We start from the raw sequence: 20,477 nt of genomic DNA on the forward strand, positions 1-20,477 counted from the left end.
TGTCAATAGTGATTATGATCAGCTACAAGTCTATCAATTGGTTTTAGCATCATGTCAGTAATAACTTGACTTAAAATAAACATAAGAAGAAAATCGGTACGATACATTACAACTACAGTAGTATCTAATTATCATAAGGAATAAACTATCATTATAATTTTCTCTATGATATAAACTTGACCATCTATTAAGTCTAATGAAGATGACCCTTTTGCACCAATGTATAGCTGAAGTTATAACCACCTGTTTAAACTTGTGCCAACGATTAATTTACTGAAATCCAGTGGATCATACAGTTGGTCGTTTCAATTTTACTTGTATATTACCACCAACGTTATCAGAAGGTGTCAACAGCCGAATTTTCGCTCTTTTCCAATCTTTTGTCAGAATGAGTCAGTAACTCAACGATTCTAGCTTGTAATTTATTAATTAGAGATAGATGGCCAATTGAGGAATGAGTTCGCAGCGAACGGTAATGTTCCTCGATGCTAAACATCAAAAACCTGGATATTGATGCCAAGTTAATATGAACTATAAAAATGATTGCACTGTCTATGCATATAATGAGGCTGCAGTTGAACCTAAATGCTAAACTAATCTACATATAGGTTTAATCATCGACCAATTCAAACTAAACTCTGTTGCAACTTGTAAGTGCATGATTTAAATACCGTATATCAGTACAGTATAGGTTCCAAGAATAGTCGATCACTACTGACTGCTGTATCCCTCAAATTTTCCTGAAATTTAACTCGTCGTAAGTCAGAGTATCGTCTATGGTATGCAATGTACATTGCACTCGTATTAGGGAAGTCATGAACTACAGTGCATCTAGTAGTCTATGATATAGTACACACAGACAGTAGAACTCTATATGGGGTATATGGCATAGCGTGACTTTCTATATTTATTTTAATACTTATTTAGTAGCTCATAACCATAGACTGCCGTGAGAGATTCTATGCTAGAGTACAGAAAACTATATACAGTGGGGTGTTGAGTTACTGTTAAGGTTAGAGGTAAAAATAGAACTATAATTTACATATTAGAATACGACAAATTCATGGTATTCTGATCAGTAGTAATAATGTTTACATAAATACTATAGTAGTTTCTATATTGGATTAATGATGGTCCGCTGTGAAATGTTGTTATTAATAATAATCTAGAGAAGTGTACAATATGGTAGAATGTTACTATACTGATTGTAGCTACGAATGCTGCGAAAAGTATAGCATATGATTGTTAATGTAACATAAGTACTTTACAACTTAAGATGCATGCGGTACAATACTTCTCTAATATACTTAAATTCATGATTGGATGTACCGTGTATACTCGTACAAGGAAGTTCCATTTAAATAGTAAGTTAATTAGATTCGTGTAAGGTCCGACCGAACCTGAATGTATTACCGTTTACTACTAATACACAACAGAAAGCATATAAGCTAACAACTTAGATTATTCTAGTAGTTCTTTTTAGAAGTATTTGGTAATTGTGTTCGGATAGAGTAGAACTGCGTATATACATCATCGTTGCATAAGATCTAATAAAGTTCTAATTTTTTACAAAATTTGGATCTTCGTGATTGATTATATCTCATTCCTGCATTTACATATACTAGCATGAAGTAAATTAATAGAGATTAATCAATCGACGTCAGTTATAATAATTCCTTTACAGCCTAAATTATCAGAGTAAATCACTTCTCCTAAATCTTCCAGATATATTAACATTGATTTTATTTTATGGTCACTTTTGTATAATCCATTATCTTGGGCCAAACTTACCATTTCTTGCATTGTCGTAATATTATGCACTCGTACCCTTCTAATTTGATTCATGATGGAAAATATCGCTTCATTATCTTCATCATGGATAGATTTGCTTAATTTGGTAGCCATATTATACCATCAAATAGGAACAGGTTTACGAATAAATAGTAGCAATTGTTCAAATATCTTAAGAACATGATGTAAACGAAGACAACATTGCTGATGCAGATCTGAAGCTAATGAACTGGCAGATCAGGACTGCAATCAATAATAATGCCAGAAGAGTAGAGATTGATCGTATAAGAAGGCATAGAAAATATTAATTCACAGACAAACTTATTGAATTGACAATCTTTTTCTTCTACTTTTGAAATGCAATCACCATCGTAAGCTACTAGAATAATGATAGGTAACGAACATTGTGCATTATTTCTATCAACATTAACATTAATTTTGCTTTGGCTACTAATTTGGCTAGATAATAATTAGGTGTTGATGAGTAAGCTATCAAATTCTGCAAATCACTTTATAAATGAGTAGTAGTTAATTCTGCATTGGGCTTATGACATCGACAAATACCCGAACATGTAAAGCAGCAACGACACTGTTGCTATAAATTGCTATGTTGACAATAAACAAGTTAGTTTCGCTACTTCGCTAGAACATGTCTTTAACGTGAAGCAACAGTTTTGTGCACTATAACTCAACAGTCTTAAATAGTTTGTCAGATAATGTGAAGTAAGGAAAGAAGGCTCCAGTAATACGAACCTTCCACTGTTGTTAAATGTATCAGCTATTACGGTTAACAATTTACGCTCAGTTACAGTCGTATCTCTAGCAGTATTCGATATATTTGCATAATTATGATACTAATTTTATCTTATGAGTTATTAATATATGATTACATCGTCTAGAATTTTTAATTCAATTTCATCACTTAATTAATCAACATTCTATTAGATTCAAATAATTATGTAATATACTATGCTGGTAAGACTGAATGATTTAGCGTAACAATTTTAATGCTCATCTTCCGAATCTGTCTAACCATCGAAGATGATGACTGCCACAAAACAGTCATAACAATACACGTGCAAGCAGTTTCTGTGACTAGGTAGATTACCCTGAAGAGTCTGAACTAGAACGATGCACCAAAAAAATCATCTCAGTTACCGATTAATAAGCTGCATTTACAATTCTTCTACTGGTGAGCGCGGTTTACTGCTGTTATCGACATTACACAATATACAGCAGTAGCTAGGCTTGTATTATAGCCATTACTGTAATTTACTCCGCTGTGTGCATCTTTATGCAGATTATGCATATCATGCTCGTACACTTTAATTTTAAATTATTAGCTGCAATGGCGACAACATAAAACTACGTGCACATACTGGTATATAACTCAATAATGAATATAAATACTATCAAAGGCTTGAACCTTGTCTACATTTATTCCCTTTCCATTGCGGATGCATCTACTGTAAAGCGCAATATTCTAACCAATATACTGTGGGCCTTTGCAACCATTTTTCATCTTGCCATGTAGAACCATGCATGAAGTTGAAGCTATGATAAGATGCAATACCTCGACGAGTAGGCACAACCTGAATAAGGACAAGTTAGTATTATTTCTTGTCAACTTTTCATAAGGTATTTGAAACGTTCATTTCTTTAGATTAGTAGCAATCAATGATTAATATTCCAACTGTAAGGGCCATTAGCGAAGAGGCTTACAGATAATATTACTCAAATATAGATTAGATTAGAGGTTAATTTAGTTGATTGGCTACTTACAAAGTAACCAAGTCCATAGTGCTACTCCTAGTCTACTTATCTAATATCCAAATCACAACAGCAACCCCTTAATCCAAACAATTATTCAAGACCAGGACCATGAGCAGCAATCATTGCAAGTTGTAACCTGAGCGATCTGTCTCTCCCATTACATTATTTTTTTTGTTTTAGAATCTATAGATTGTCACCATAGACTTCGTTTAGAAGTCCTTGCTTTGGTTAAAGACTTTGCGCCAAGATTTTGTATTGCTTGATGTCCGCCTCTGTTGCATTTTATATCTTGTCGCCAAGTACAATAACTAATATTGATATCTACGATACATATTACTATGTATTAAAATATAAGGAAGAGATACCGTAGTTGTAATTAAGTGAATTATTAGTTTACTAGGCATAGTTTATACTCTCTTTTTACTGTACTCTAGCCCCCAAAAATTGGTAATCGCAATGAAATATCTTGTATTCAAACTGCAACGTGATAATTCATATCTTCCATATTGACCACTAAGGTGGAAGTAGCCAATAGCTAAATCAGTACAGCACTGCATAACAGTAAATTATTCTTCGTAAACTATCTCCGTTTTTGGTAAGATGAGTAACTATTCTTCTAAGTGTTAAAAGTGCCAGTTTGAAAAGAAAATCATCGGCGTAAAAGTATATAACTTTTTAACTTCTAAGAACGTTACTGAGTTACTGTATTTGCCTTTGAATACCTTCATTTGATTTCTCTTTTTTTTCTAATAGCAATAATCGCATCTTCTGCAGGAGATTGCACGCGTGTAATGCAATTACGTTTTGCCCTTCAACGATGATTGGCTAAAGCGGATGCAATGGTGTTACTTTAACAGTTCTTACATTATCTGAGCTACCTGAGCTTGGATTATCACTACTTTTATAAAGTTAACACTTTACTGTTATTAGATTAAGATAAAAAGTAAGGAGTAAATCATGCGTTATACGGGTAGTCTCATTAATTGAAATCCTTGATGATGATAATAAAACTTTGATTTTATTCCTTAATTCAACTGCATTCAGTACACCGATTTGTTAACGATTTAACATCAAGAATACAAGAAGTAGTTGCATCAATGGAAGAGCTAAGTCATGAATATTGCTAACAAAATAGACTCACTTGTTCTAAACTACGTATACTATCAAGTAAAGTAATATCATTTAGGATATATATGAGTTTGTTCCATTCCTTTTAACCAATTTTTTAGACGTTTTAGCAACTAAGTTACTGAGAATTGATCCAGCTTCTTGTTGCAGCGACTTTGGCGTAAACACCGGGGTATCGGCTATCAGCACATCCTAAAAATTTCAATACATGCTCATTAGTTTATGCCCACTACGATCTAGTCATGATTGACAAGTTATTCGTACGAAATTGAACTGGTTTACTAGCTTATTAAAATAGGGGAGTAAGATAAAAATAAGTATGTCAGTTATTAAAGCAATTGCCAATAGCATGTGTATAAATTAAGAATGCTTACCATAGCCCCAGCTGACAACACCAACTTGAGTGCTAGTACCAGCGCGAACCAATGGGCCGCCGCTGTCTCCTTGGCAAGAATCTTTACCGCCTGAACTAGCGCAAAGCATAGTGTAATCATCAATTATACCACTGTAGTCACTGTTGCAGCTGCTATAACTGTCAACATAGACATCTACTTTTTGGAGCTTGCTAGGAGAAGAGCCACCTGAGCTAAGAGTACCCCAGCCGGCAACAGTAACTCTAGTGCCACTGCTTGGGTTTGAGGAAGATAAAGTTACGGTTTTAACGTAGCTGTTGAATTTAAAAGCAGATGACAATCTTACGACTGCTACATCATATCGATAAGTGTTGGAGTTGTAGCCCCAATGTTCGGACCTGTAATATAAAATTGACGACAGTAATTAAGTTTTGTGATATCGATACATTCTCGATTCAAAAAATGTCAATGAAAAGTATTCCACTGCAGTCTAGATTTTAAAAAATTATCATAAGATAGTATTTTAATAATAATGTCACGATTTCATTGAACGTGTTGTGCTGGACAATGCTCAATTAGCGTCAAGTGTGATAGACTAAAAATAAATTCATTATTAACAGGGAATAATTTCGGAAGAATAAAATCCTGACTTACATGCTAGAAGCAGATTTGCTTTGACCGGTGCTTTCACTGGTGCGGACGTTATGTCTACCAGCGTTAGCTGTAATTTGCCAGTAGGAAACAGCTCTAGTACAATGAGCAGCAGTTAAGACTTTGGTGCTTGAAACGATACTACCACCACAGAAGTGAGAACCATATCTTTGTAGGGAAATAATGAATGGGAATTCATGCTTTTTAGCTTCGTATCCACCGACGATCTTGTCATCTTCATCATTTTCGAACCTAGGTTCCTCTATTTTTTGACATATGAAAATAATCAATTTGGTCAGTTCCGGTTATCTAGTACAGTAAGTTATGAAGAATTGCAATGACAGATATTATAAAATAATTTCAATCTTACGTGGTACTTGTTTGTACGCAGGTGGAACTGGATATTTTCATATAGAATAGAGAATAAATCAGAAATAACAAACGATAGTATTTTGAACATATAGTAGAAACTATCTGTCCAAGCTATAAGTTAACCGGTAACAAATTACAAACTTGTATGCGTGTATTGTATCAGGATTGATTGATAATATCATGCTAGTATATTATATTATTTGCTTGTACTATTATTTTATGATGCAGTATAGCAAATTTTACTATGCTGTACATTACTACTACAGTATAGAAAAAGACGGATGCTGTCTAAAATTAAATGGAAGGTATTCGATTCTGTATCGACAAAGGGTTAAAAATAGTGATAAGCCATAACTCTACTTACGCCTGAATGCGGTAGCGCAAGCGAAAAGAGCAATAACAACCAAGATCTTCATGATAGCTTGAAAAATGCAAATAAAAAATGAAAATTAGTACCGTATCAATATACGTGCATCTTTAAAATTAATTATAAATAATCGAGTTAGCACAAGTAGTGCGGCTACAAAAAAATCGTTATACAGATTCAAAGGTTATCATGAGAAATTCTAAGCGTATATTAACTACTACAAATGGCCAGATAGGTATTTGGTCATCGTCGTATTGGTCTAGATCTTATAGTATGATAAGGATCAGAGATAATATGAACGGGAAAAAGTTCACTGTACGAACCACCGTGAATGAACTAAATTTCATGAACTGTTATGACTAATACATGATAGCAGCTGCCGAAAGGTATTTGAGGTTGTCTGATACTTGAATAAAAGAAAAGTTCTATAGTCGTTTAACGTAGGAGCAAAGGCGATTAAATTCTAATGAGATAGTTAAGGGAAACTAAATCCTGGAAACTATAGTAATTTAGAGATTTGTTTTACGTTATCTTTTCTACGAAGCTGGTTTGTGATAGAAAAAAATCTATTAAATTTATTACTTCTAGATAAGAAAATAATATCATAATTGCTAATGATCCTTACCAGATGAATAGTTATCAGTCCTAACCAAGAAGTGATAAAAGTCAGCAGGCGATAAGCACCAATATTTATAGCTTTTGGAACAATGAAGGAATGACTCGTCAATTAACTTAGATGGGATAGATTTCATAAACCAATATTGATCAATGATTTGTTTATTTGTTATTTATTTCCGTTCTATGCCAGCAAACCAACTAAGCAATACTAAGTACGCTTTAATTTCCATCGATTTTAAAAGAGTTATTTATCTATGCAAATGTGCGCAAAGGTCGTATGCCATAAGTAGTAATTATTTATTGGTTAAGCGAATTTTACATTGTTAGCGGAATCTAATGGCGGAATAAATTATATTGTTAATCAATCCCGACAACGCTTAAATCTACATTATGAACACGCACCATAATTTTCGTTCGTTAGAAAAATATCAGAGTATAGTAAACAATTTCTACCGTAGTTAGTGGGAGTAGAAAAAAGGTGTCGGAAATAACCTCATCTAAATTGTGCCAAGTTAGTTTTGCAATAAGGAAATTAGTTATTAAATAGATGAGATGATATGAAAAGCAGGCTTGAAGTAGTAAATCAGACCGTAAGATAAATAGTATAAGTTCAAAAGCTCACACAGTCTAAGAAGGTTAGATTAAAATTTTTTCCTGTGGGGAAATTAGGAATTAAATTGAAAGAATGATAGAAAAACAAATAAATATCATTTCCGCGTATAGATAAGTTAATATCTATTCTGAATATATTGCATAGATAACGAATTGTATGAAAGCAAAATATAAGGTAATGACTAGGAGTAATTTAAAAATACGTTTAAAAAAGTGATATTGATTAAGGAAATGTATAAAAGAAGATTTCCAACTCAAGAATCGGAACCGTTGAACGATAAAAAGTTTGATTTATAAGCGTTGCTTAATCTCAAAATGAATTTAAAGATATCTGATATTCAAATCATCAACCAGTCAAGACTATGTCCTCTAATTTATTATGTGGCCGCCCATGCCTTTATGAAAGGAAGTGTAAATAAGGTAAAAGATTATGATTCCGGATATAAATTAAGTAAACACATTAACGGATATTGAATAATATCAAGTCAATCAGAAGAAAGACTAATGATAAAACTTATTACCATCGGACTTAAGATGATATAAATATTAACATAATCATTAATCATCATGAAGAGCTATCTAGGACTAAAATTATACTAAGTATCATTTCTGAATTATAGGCTACAATTTGCAATTCATGAAGTGCACATGAATTGTAAATAGTATGCTTAAGGTTAGGCAACGTTTTTTTACATAATTTTTAAATTAAAATAATAATTATCGATGCGACTGTATGATAAGGTATATTACGTTATTATGGTAAATAAAACATGCGATTTATATGATTTACTATTAATGCAACGTACAGTAATTTTGTAGCTAAATCACTTTAACCATCTGATTCCATCACAGCGATAAAGATTACCAAGTGAAGCTAATAAGTACTTCCATATTTCTTCTTATTACTGACTTTATAGTAATATCGTCCAGATATCTAATTAATAATATGATTTCCGGGCAATCATGAAAAATTTCTATATCTATCTTATGATATAATGCACTGGTCTACTAAGTTGATTGGCGTTGTACAACCTATTCTAATTCAAATCATGAACTTGCATAATTATTTCCGATAACTTTCTGGCAGGAAAGTTCGTAGAAAAAAATGCAACCATCATCATAATTAAATAAGAATATATAATATTGACAATACGATTAAGGCTTGCACTTAAATCAACTTTAAAACGAGATACAATCAAGTTCAGTATCGATAAACTTTTATCATGATAATTTAGTCAAATCTTCAAACTTTGGACCTTACAATGCCAGCATTCATCGAAAGTAAAGTTCACTTGCAATCATTTCAAACGTCATATGGACCTTTACTTACTTTATTAATTACCCTACCGAGAGAAAGGAGCACGTGATTTAGGTGTTTTAATAATCTGTAATTCTAAAATGTCAAATCAGCAAATAACCTTCATTAATTTCTTTTATATGCTAATGGAAACGTATCCGATGGCCTGCTTTCCTGCTAACACTCTCTGAAAATATTTGACATACTGCATTCCAAAAATGTTTATGTTACGTTTTCTAAACGAATTACTTAGTACCTTAAATTTATATTGACCATTTATTTGCGTTACTAACCAATTCACTTTATTTATTTTGTAAATTAACCCTACACATCAGATTTTATTTAACAAATGTATCAAACGAGTGTATATGTGTATAATGTAGTATTCTTTATATATTTATTTTTACATAACATATGTATCTCGTTAATTTAATGCTATATTGGATTACAGACTAACGACTGACGATTTGCAACTGTAATTAATATAGTCCCGGTATATAATAAAGAATTATAATTAATGAATAATTAAAGTAGTGTATTTAGGACCATTTAAGCTAGAATAAAGGTTCATAATGTATTTAAAATTTTGAAAATTTCTATCGTATAAGCACTAGTATAAGATAATACTTGTATTCGTTGATACTAAAATACTTTCTGAATTTATAATGGACTTAAACCTTAAATTTGTTTCTAAGTATTATCACATATCTACAGTATTAAGTGCCCTTTAAAGACAAATTCAGTGCAATAATCAGTTCTTAACCCTGCTTCATGATAATTATCTTCTAGAATTGTTTACTAACTTTTGTAGCGAATTAAATCCATCCTTTTTGATATCATTCGCGTGCTATTATATTGTTATGCTTGAACTCATAAAGCTCGTTCATTAAGTAACGAGTATTTCCTTAACTTATTACATCACCTTTAAATGCAATTATAGCCTATTATAATCGACCTTCGAAGTTTATTCACATTTAACATATTGCGTTATGGAGTTGCTACTGTTTCGAGTTCTTCTAACAATCTGTAACTACAAGCCGTACTCCTTTATACTGATAAAGGTTAGCAAGGTAACTGCAAAAGTATATTACCCAAATTTAAGGTTTGTAACTTGTGCGAACAGAGGTTACTTTATACATACTTTTAGACTTATCTGCAGAACCTTGTTTACAAGCAGATAGGGTCTTGCTTAAATAAAAGCTAAAGACAATGCGTATGGCTCTATGTAAGAAAAAGCCAGAAGTTTTCTATCGGACTTATTATTTGTTCTTCAAATCATTGCTACTATTGAAGATTTAAGTAAACAAAGATTTTATTATCCACTTATTTATTAGCAACCTTAACTACGAAAATGATGATCATCTCTAGGCAATTGCGGTACTTATTCTGCAGAACCAATTATGATATGAAGAGTGCTGGAATCCAATTGTATTCATAAGAATTTATTCTAAAAGATTCATCAGAAGAAGCAGATATTATCACTTCTGTATCTGAATCAGATAATAGTTCTAATCAGTTTATTATTGCCACAACTGTATTTTCTGTATAGTGCAGTACACGAAGGTCAATTCAAATTTTTCAGTAACTAGGTAGAATAAGATAAATAAAAGTGACTCTGTCAACAATGCAATGCATGCAATTTCTAAATTAGATTTAATTTTAGAGTTAAACATTACACTAATGAACTTTACATACCGATTATGAGACAATTCGATTATAGTAAATAAGCTTATGTCCTCGGGACAAAAACATTTGCACGTGTACAACCCCGATCTTCGATACATGATGAATTAACGAGAAAATTTGTCTTGACGACCTACTAATGGACTATTCTATTGTTTTTATGAAAGTGAAGGGTGGAAGCAATAAAATCAATCCGTTCTATAAATAAACCTAACAATCTTAGTTAATGTTATATTCTAAGAAAATAGTCTTCTAGCAGGCATTAGTTTAATACTACGACCTGGTGGATAATTATACAAGAACCGCTCTCTTTTGATAAGGTGATAAAAAGGGGTAACTAATTCGGATTGACTTTGTTGATATCGTAAAATGACAAAAGATTCATTGGTGTGGGTGGTTATGCTAATCTTATTTATATTTGACTACGTTCACAGGGTAAACATCCATGCTTAAATTAAACATTATACTAGGATTATCTTATTTAATTATAGTATTAGCATTTGTATAATTGATAATGTACACAGGATCAGCATTCATCAAAATGTTATTTTACAAAGATTTAACGAATTTCGAAATCTGTGGCCTTTCAAGCGCAATTTTTAATCCCTTTTTATTTCATCCCTGGACCGTTTAAGTGTTCTAGGAAGTAAAGCATAAACTGCATTTTGCTCTGCGGCTGCAAATTAACTGCTAGCGTGTAATAGTTTCTTCAAAGTTCTAACTGTACGAGTGGGTTAACATAATTCTAGGTAAATAATTCATATATATCGAGACTACTTTGAAGTAATTCTCGAGTACTGTAGTATTAGACAGGTTAGACTCGAGATCCTCGTGTACAGTTCGTAAGGGCTTCATTCAGATTATTAGACGCTTGCAGAGAAAATTGGACTGAAGCTAGCTAATTAAATAATTTCATCATTCAGTGAAGCATGGATAAATCTTTAGTATTGTATCGTGAGTTATTATAGTTTGTATCGCTGTTTCATGAATTTACGACGGCTCCAAGATCAAGCAACAATTTAATCCTGTTTTTCGTTAAATTATGTATAAATATAGTAATATATTTATATACATACCTAAGGCCTCCGTTCTGGATCAACCACTAAACTATTGTCCTTAACTCTTATTTCACTTCTAGCATTTGATTTGACCATTACTTATAAGTTGTATGTATACATTGATTCTCAGCATAGTTAAGGTATACTTGTTAGAGTATCAAAGTAAGCGTCCATAAATCTGGTAAGATCTTCCAGTACCGTATCCTTTAACTCCAATTACAAGGAGGATAGAACATATTATAGAATCGGGTAATATGACGCGAAAAATTGAACGTAAACCTTATGCTACATAATTATTCTTTATCTGCATTCCCTAAAAGCTTTTCAATCCTTGCCGTGAGTTTTTAGTCTCATATACAAAATTAGATACGATAGCATTATTTCATAATTCCTATACTCCAAATGCCCCTTATTCCGTGGAATTCAGCCAAAATGGCACTGCCTAAAGTTGAAAGATAAAATACATACAAAATCTTTGTTCTTATATGAATTAATGATGGATCTAGCAAAAAACGGATTGTTAGCCATGCATCATCAGAACTAGTAGATTAATCGAATTTAAAGGCTTATAATCCATGAAAACAAGATAGCTTCAAAGGGTATTTTAATTAGTCTACAGATCCTGGTGCACATTCCAATAGGTTCTTGCCTAATTTACCGGCATTAGACACCTGTAAAGTACATTAGTCTACAACATCTCAATTATATAATTCTAAAAGCAATTTTTGATAGAAGCACATGTTGTTTACGCAAGTAAGTTTGCTTTTTAAGTTAACTAGCTATTTTTGCATCATCTGACATTGAATAAGAAGCACACTGGTCATAAAAATCCCCTTTTTACTTGCAACAAGGCGATCAATGACGAGGAATTCTTTTCGTTATGGAGTTGGTAAGATATTACTTTTCATGCCTATTTTATTTCTAGTGTTGTAACTAGTTTGAAGTAAATTAGCCATCATTGCATCACTCATTGTGCAAAACAGGATCTACTGAACATCCGTTTGAGTATATTGATTAACTACATAGCTAAGAATAGGAAGCACATTCTGATAAATGACTAAAATTCATTTGCTTTTCACTTGCCCTAACTTGATCAGCTATGGTACTGATTTTCATTCACTTTTCAACCTACGGCCATGTTGGCTACATAGTTGGATCAATCTTTAAGTCTGCGCGTGAAAAAAGTAGTTATGTGCAATATAGTACTGTTACGGCTCTACGTTACCTAAATAATAGTTTAAGAAAGATTATTGGTGACAGTGTTTCTGCATTATAGTATAATAATTTAGGGTTGTTATTACTAAATTGCACTATGATAGGGACACTTTGAAACAAGGCGGAGATTAAGGGATAACACCGATTTATTTATTATATTTTATCTATCAAGCCAATCACAGTAATCAGTGAGTCTTGCAAACAAGTATAACATTATACTGGTTGACACAATCCATCCACCACCACTAAACTAATTTAGATTTATTTACGAGCTGTGACATTAAAATCTTAAATTACGTTACCGTTCATCATTAAATCTACCGAATGAAAGAAAATACTCTATGAAGGAGAATACTAAATATTAATGTTCATTATAATAGTATACTAGTTGAGAACCTTTTGGAATGGTAGTTCTTAGGAGTTATAGTAGCAGTACTATATTCTGACTAGATCTTTCGACAGATTAGGGGAGTAATTTGTAGAGGTAACTCAAAGTAAGTTCTTTACATTAGACTAGTGAACTTGCCTGAAGTAGTCTGTGACAGCACATACTTACATTTATCAGCTATTGTAACCACTAAATTAACCTTCAACTTACCTTATATAGGATTACTTCAGTAGCTTATAACTCGGTAGGTTACGTAGATAATATTATTAAACGGAGATATGTTTTATAAAGGTAGGTAGGAAAGTTTTGAATTCAATCAACTGTCTTTATAGAACATTTATAGCATAATGTCAAATCATTTTCAACATCAAGTGGACATCATCGATTAACGCTGAATTGGAAGCACATTATGCAGCCCATGGACTCAAGTTCTCCTTCTTTTATCACTTGCTTTTAATTTATTAATACGATAGATTAGATAGACTGTAACGATGTTATGATGATGCCAATGAGATTTTACTTTGAAGTCGATTTCATTCGCAGCACTACTAGACGCATGCAATGAAAAATGAAATTGTCTATTGCCAGATTAAGCTAAATAATCAAGGCAATAACAGATGTTTATCATACACATTAGCAAATTTCTTAGTATTAACCAACTTAAATACCATAGTACAACTGACATTAAAGCTATTTTTGCATGCTTATCATTGCAAGCTAAATCTTTGCTGTGAAAAGACTCATAAGATCAAAATTACTTAAAGTACAATATGTGCGATCCGTTAACTGTGCCATAAATGCAGCCTCATAGGACCACCTGCTAGAATAATTTCATAGTTATCAAGTTTTCGCTTTCTATAGCAAGATCGTAAGCTGCTCGATATGAAATTCACAATACCGAGGTATAATTTAAGACTCCAAATGTACTAAAGTTATAAACTTCATTTTTCGTTAAGCTATTGCAGTTCCATGATGTTTTAATGACAGATGAGCTTCGTCATTCTACTAATTAATTAGTCTAAAGCTAAATTCGAACAAGGTGGTAAGTTGGCTCCATCATTGCTATAGCATTTGCTTCATATCGATATTGACAAGCATTCTTAGTCATGTCTTATGCATGATTTTTTTTTAAGTAGATCATATCAATCAACTTATCCTGCTTGTAAATATATCATTGTTACAGCCATATTTATATTCCATTATTTATTTATCTACTGATTAAATTCGTCAATTTATCAAAATTATACTTGGCTACTTCGCAGTATTACACAAAGTTATTTTATTTAATTTACTGTACTATGAATTGAATGCATTACCCAATCGTTTCGCAATTAAGGCTACATTAATGTCAGCTCCTGATACTCAATAAACGGTATAAACCTGGATAAATTATTTGTTATGCTTCTTATTAGTCACTAATCTACTGTAAAATACTTGATGATATTCAATTACATTCGTTATGTTTATTATTGTTTAGTAATTAATCTAACATTGAGATTTTTATAATATTAAATTACATGATAGAGTAGTCAAGATACAACATCGAAAACTGCTCCGGTTAAGCTATACAATTTAGAATCAATGCGATAAACTGCGTGAGATAAATTGTAAAAATTATCCAAATTCGACTTAAACACCTGCAACACTGGTTAATTCAAAACTACATTCCGCTATAGCGATTAAGTTTAAAACATCGGTACTACTTGATTACCTGTGCCTCTTATTCGTTATTGTTAGAGTCATGCAAAGTTTAATTACTATATATTACAATAGTAGATGATTCCTTCGTCAAGAGCTAATTCTGAGCTCTTATATTGTAGAATAGCAACATGTCTCCATGAAAAACTGTAGGAAAAAGGTGTATAATCAATTATACTGGGATAACTCATAACCATTACAAGCTTCTCTTCCATTCGGCTATTTTTCTTCGACTTGGTCAGCTATAGCATTGATTTTCATCTTACGTAAAGCTGCAACTACTACGGAAATATCAGCATCTTGCCCGACGTTATTTTTCCACAATATCAGAACTTTGTACACTTTATTGTAACGGTTATGCTCTCTACTTGAAATATCTTCAATTTCTACTTGTGGCGAATGAAACGAGATTCACAAACGAAATAAATTGTCTATATTGAGTCGGTTTGCTATTATATCGAAGCACCTTATATCCATTCTTGTATTAAAAATAAAATTGAAAACATGAACTAGTCTTCAAGTCGTCAAGGTTGCATCTGATCTAGCACGCACGTTTAGCAATAATATTGGGCAATTTTTTTCGTAACTACTGCAATTTTAAAACCTATGATATGTTATAAAATATAAACTACTACAAATACTGCTTCTTAGGATTTTTAATCGTCACTTTTGCGTTGAATCAATTTGAGCATTATGAATTCTTATAGAAAGTCTGCTAGATAATCAATCTTAGAACTAATTAAAATCTGAATTAACTCATAAAAAATTGCCTATTATGAACGTATTTTACTGGTAGTTAGCTAACCTTATAAAGTTTATTGAATAAACAATCCTAAAATAAATTATGGTCGTAAATTTAATTCATAAATAATTGTTTAGTCAGTAAATTAGTTTACTGGTAGCTAGAATATTCTAAATACGGATCCTCAAATTCGTTGATGATATCATTAGCTAACAAAACTGTACGCGATCATATCATCAGTGACAAAAATAACTGAAAGCGTTACTTCAATTTAAGTCTAGTTGAGTGCCTCATTACAATTTGCTAACTTTTGCCTTAATTTCACTCATAACGTGTTACAATTTTAAAGTATACTGTATTCATATTATCTACTCTTATAAAATTTAATTTATATCATCAGTATAACTATAAGTCCGGGTATCAAAAAAATACTCAAAGCTTATCCCATAATCTCTCTAGTTAACGTTATGATTAAGGCCCCGAAATAGTTTCATGGCTAATGAACAGCAATCATCATTATGATTCTTTTCTAAACAGATTTGAAACTTTATATCGACTGTAAGCTATACTGTAGTTCCATTTAACAGCACTATAACAATGAATGCAAAGTCTTACTCATTTAATTTTCATTTTATGGCGGAGCCTAGTTACGTAATAGTGTCCTGAAGTTTTTAATTACCATGTAACACCTTGACATATAACAATTTAAATTTTCGTGCATGCCGCTTTGGTCAACTTAAATGAGATTGCTAGTGAGCGTACTTAAAACATGAATTCAGATTAAGTTTGTGATCTAATTAGGAGCGATAAAACTAGATATGATGTTAAGTACTACAGAGGTGTGATATATACCAATCACGAAATTCCAAATTTTAGAAAAATAAGGGCTTTTATTGAATCTTATACAAAGATTAACTACACAGCTCTACTCTAGCCGAATACTACTTCTAAAGACTTCTTGAACGAACTAACAGGATAATCTAAAGTTGCATGCTTTTATACTTTCCGTAGCATTCGCAGCTACAATCCGCATGGCAACCTTTTACCTTATTTTACACATAGTTAAATTATTCTTAGTAAGACTATTCTACTGCGGACCATCATTAATCCAATATGGATACGACTACAGTACTTACGTAGACATTATTCACACCAGCCAAAGTACAATGAATTAACCATATCCTAATATATGATTTACAGTTCTATTTTTACCTATAGCCATATTAGTAACTCAACAGCTTACTGTATATAGTCATCTGTACTCTAGCATAGAGTCTCTACCACTACAGTCTATAGTTACAGCTACCAAATATCTCTTAGGATAAATATCTACCGTACATTATACTACACATGGTTAACAGTCTACAATCACAATACTAAGTTACATTACAAGAGGCTATGGTTGCAGATTGAAAACATGATTACAGATCTGTACTGATTATTAAATATTAAGTGAGCAAAAGAAATGCGCGATTAATAAAAGTGTAGTAACAGTCTAATCCGATACGTATATAATAAATTAAATGATTTCGATGATAAAATGTTACCGCACAACGTATTTTCTAATCAAATTTGAAAGCTGGATTTAGTCTTGACTGCTACTTTTGCAATTACTGCTGTTATTTTGCTGCCACTAATTGAACAAGTGGATAAGATTCAACACATAATTTTATTTTACCTGTAGTGTAATAGGAAAGTATATTCGAGCTATTAATCATAAGTAGTAAAAGCAGTGACAAGTTGTTACAAGTCTAGCCAATAAATTCATGACTTATAGTAACCTGGAGAGACATGATGCATTCTTAATTTACGTTCAGGTTGACAATGCTTAGGCCGAAGCCAAGTTATTACTTTTATTGAGCCAAGATAGAAGCACAACAAACGCTCTATTAATAAAAGTGCTATACTAATCTAATTCAATACCTGTATAATAGAGTACGCGTAGGTATTTCGATAAAACTACCGTATAGCGTATCCTAATCAAATTTGAAAGCAGGTTTTAGCCTTGTCTGCTAACGTTGCTAATGAGCCAACAAGTGGGTAATAATACAAGCAATATTATTGCCAACAAATAATACTATTGTTCCTTTAGCTTAAGGGGAAAGTATTTTCAGATTATAAACTATAAGATGTAGACGTAATCCCAAGTCATCAGAAGTCCAATGAAAAAAATCAAGGCGTTATGATATCCTGGAGATACATGATGCATTCCTAATCCAATGTATCCATCGACATCAAGTAGTTATCTGACACTTTGACGTGCATACGAGTCGTATTGCAAGTTGACTCAATTCAATCAGACAGTGAACTGCAGTAGTATAGAGTATTTCCCGAAGTCAAGTTTATAATTGGGTAAATATCAAGTTACAACTCAAATGTCAAGTTAAGGTTTAACACGTTGGATTGTAAGAGCTATTATATATTTACTAGCTATGACAGCCTAAATCGATAGATCAATGTATACTTTTACACGTTACTGCGCTTACGTTGCTGACACAACTGCATACAAGGACGCTAATGCTAGACTATCCAATATTCAAGTTTAACGATACACTTCAAAATTAAACAAATACTACTACAGTAAAGAGTACATCGAAGCACCATGACTTCTATTAATTTGTTATTACGCAGAAATTACGGACATAAGGCAAATGAATCATATTTTTAAATTACAATAGCTGTTTCTGCTTCATAGTTAGCGGCTTTATACAATACTATGCCATTCTTGTTATAAAAAATCAAATGAAGTTAAATTTCGATCTATTTATACATCATGTAATACTTCAATATTTCACGTCTAATGGCGATAAAACTACAACATAGAAAATATAGCCATTGTAGTTTATTGATAATTGTAAGCAAGCCAACAAGAAATTAAATTAGGACTATCGATAAATTAAAAATTTTTTAATTTTTAGTATTTAATTGACATTTTTAATACTATAGTATAACGCTGTGTAAAACTGACAACCATCTATAAAATTAAGAATGTTAATCCAAATTACTATTAGTTTGCTGGGAAGTTTAAAGTTTACTTGTAAAATCATCGTAAGCTGAAAAGTAACTAAGCTTGTATTGTATTCCCTGTTTTTGAAGGGTTATCTGTTAGGATAGTTAAATTAATTTAGAAGAGTAATTTAAGAAGGTAAAGGCATTCTATAATAATTTTGTCTTGGCGCATATTTTATAAGTTCAATTTAAATGTACGATAAATTATAAGCTGTATTGAAGATGGCTTTGAGGATAGGCTGTTTGCACTCTAGAAATTTTGTTCGTTGTTCTTTGACAGAATGATGTCATTCCTACCAATAGTTTGCAAAGCCCGCTGCAATCGGCTAATGCTAACATTGGGATGTGCCTTTTTGTACCAGTAATTGAGCAATTCCATTGCCTGGTTAAAGACATGGTCGCGATTTTGTTCCATTATAACCTTAACACAAATCGTTGGATCTAGGATGGCCGCTAACTGTGGCCAGTCTGTGCCAATAGAGCTTGCAATAGGGTGAAAATACTTCCTAGGATCTATATAGTACAAGTAGAAACTTTACTATGAAGTACTATACGAGTATGTTGTAACAATTTCAATTGCAAATAAATTACTTGATTTTACATGATATAAAGTACAATATTTACATAATGAGCTCTTATGTCGCAATTAGAGTTGAATAATCATCTGGTTCGCTATAATTATTTATGTAATGGTAATAATGGCATTAGCGATAGCACAGGTGGAACTGTACTTCTATTGTAAGACTAATAGAAATAAATGGCTCTAATTCGAATTTGAATAACTCTGTAAACGAACTACTTACTGGACAAACAATGTACAAATAAATTAAGATTGAATATTTTTTAATTCATAAATCATTATTTATTATGTTCAGTAGCTTACTAGTAGCTAGAATATTCTAATGACGATCTTAAAAATTCGTCAGTGATATCATTATCTAGTAAAACTGTATGCGATCATATCATCAGTGGCAAACGTAGCTTAAAGAATTACATCCATTGACGAGGTAAGGTATTCCTATGTTAGAATTTACACGGAGTAATTGCTCTTAAGCATATTTGAATCGATCTACAATTGGATTACTAAATGCAATTGAGAATGATTGATAGATATCAATTCAATAGAGGTTTACCTTTATCTTTGGTATCTTTCCTTTGGTCTAAAGTAGTGGAATAAAAATAGCCACAATCGATTAGTAGTTGTATCGTTTAAGTAATCAATACAGTAAATTAGTGCCCATAATGTTTGATAATAATCAACTATTGTTTACGCTATTACAAAATCACCTTGTATTAAATAGTAAAATAGCTATGATAGAGTACATTTATGCCTCTTTGCTTGCTCTAGCGTATGACTTTAGTTTATTATATCATGAAAAGTGATAATATAAGAATGAAGCTGCTGTTTATTCTCACATGCTTACCTATCCAGAAATTTTCATTATAAATCATCCAATCGTTCAAAGATTGACTGGCAAATTCCATCTTACAATGCTTACATTGAATCCAATTTTGATCTCCTTCCTTGTATTCTTCGGTTATACTTGTTGGTGTATTATATTCACTACATTTGACGAAATATCGACAAGCAGCCCCTTTAAACTTGACCATCCTTTCATTGACAGTGGAGATGAGTTTGTTCTTGACAATTTCGTGTGGCCGTTTGACAAATATAGAATTTGTAACTTTATCGATAATCGATTGACTAGAGCCCAATATCAT

The 20,477-nt window shown here is 32.0% G+C and overlaps 2 protein-coding genes across 2 annotated transcripts; both read right to left on the reverse strand.

Moving 5' to 3' along the window:
• Nucleotides 1-4,544: 4,544 nt before the first annotated feature.
• TRIADDRAFT_63128 (expressed hypothetical protein) lies at nucleotides 4,545-7,100 on the reverse strand. The gene is made up of 6 exons (XM_002115568.1): nucleotides 7,061-7,100; nucleotides 6,433-6,489; nucleotides 6,067-6,093; nucleotides 5,700-5,958; nucleotides 5,067-5,443; nucleotides 4,545-4,884 (listed from the first exon to the last, which is right to left on the reverse strand). Exons 2-6 carry the CDS (start codon nucleotides 6,482-6,484, stop codon nucleotides 4,811-4,813), a joined length of 789 nt encoding a protein of 262 aa, XP_002115604.1. The 5' UTR covers nucleotides 6,485-6,489; nucleotides 7,061-7,100; the 3' UTR covers nucleotides 4,545-4,810.
• Nucleotides 7,101-19,720: 12,620 nt separating this feature from the next.
• TRIADDRAFT_59493 (uncharacterized protein) lies at nucleotides 19,721-20,477 on the reverse strand (the record flags this gene model as incomplete). The annotated part of the gene is made up of 3 exons (XM_002115569.1): nucleotides 19,721-19,773; nucleotides 19,889-19,915; nucleotides 20,180-20,477. The coding sequence occupies 3 exons, from the start codon at nucleotides 20,475-20,477 to the stop codon at nucleotides 19,721-19,723; spliced, it is 378 nt and encodes a 125-aa protein (XP_002115605.1).

This window comes from Trichoplax adhaerens, genomic scaffold (genome assembly GCF_000150275.1).
Source record: "Trichoplax adhaerens TRIADscaffold_11 genomic scaffold, whole genome shotgun sequence".
Lineage (NCBI taxonomy): Eukaryota > Metazoa > Placozoa > Uniplacotomia > Trichoplacea > Trichoplacidae > Trichoplax > Trichoplax adhaerens.

Coding starts and splice junctions, on each gene's coding strand:
- TRIADDRAFT_63128 (XM_002115568.1), bottom strand. CDS start 6,484: ATGAAGATCTTGGTTGTTATTGCTCTTTTCGCTTGCGCTACCGCATTC. Junction 6,094..6,432: donor TTGCGCTACCGCATTCAGGC/GTAAGTAGAGTT, acceptor GAAAATATCCAG/TTCCACCTGCGTACAAACAA. Junction 4,885..5,066: donor TGTTGTCAGCTGGGGCTATG/GTAAGCATTCTT, acceptor TGAAATTTTTAG/GATGTGCTGATAGCCGATAC.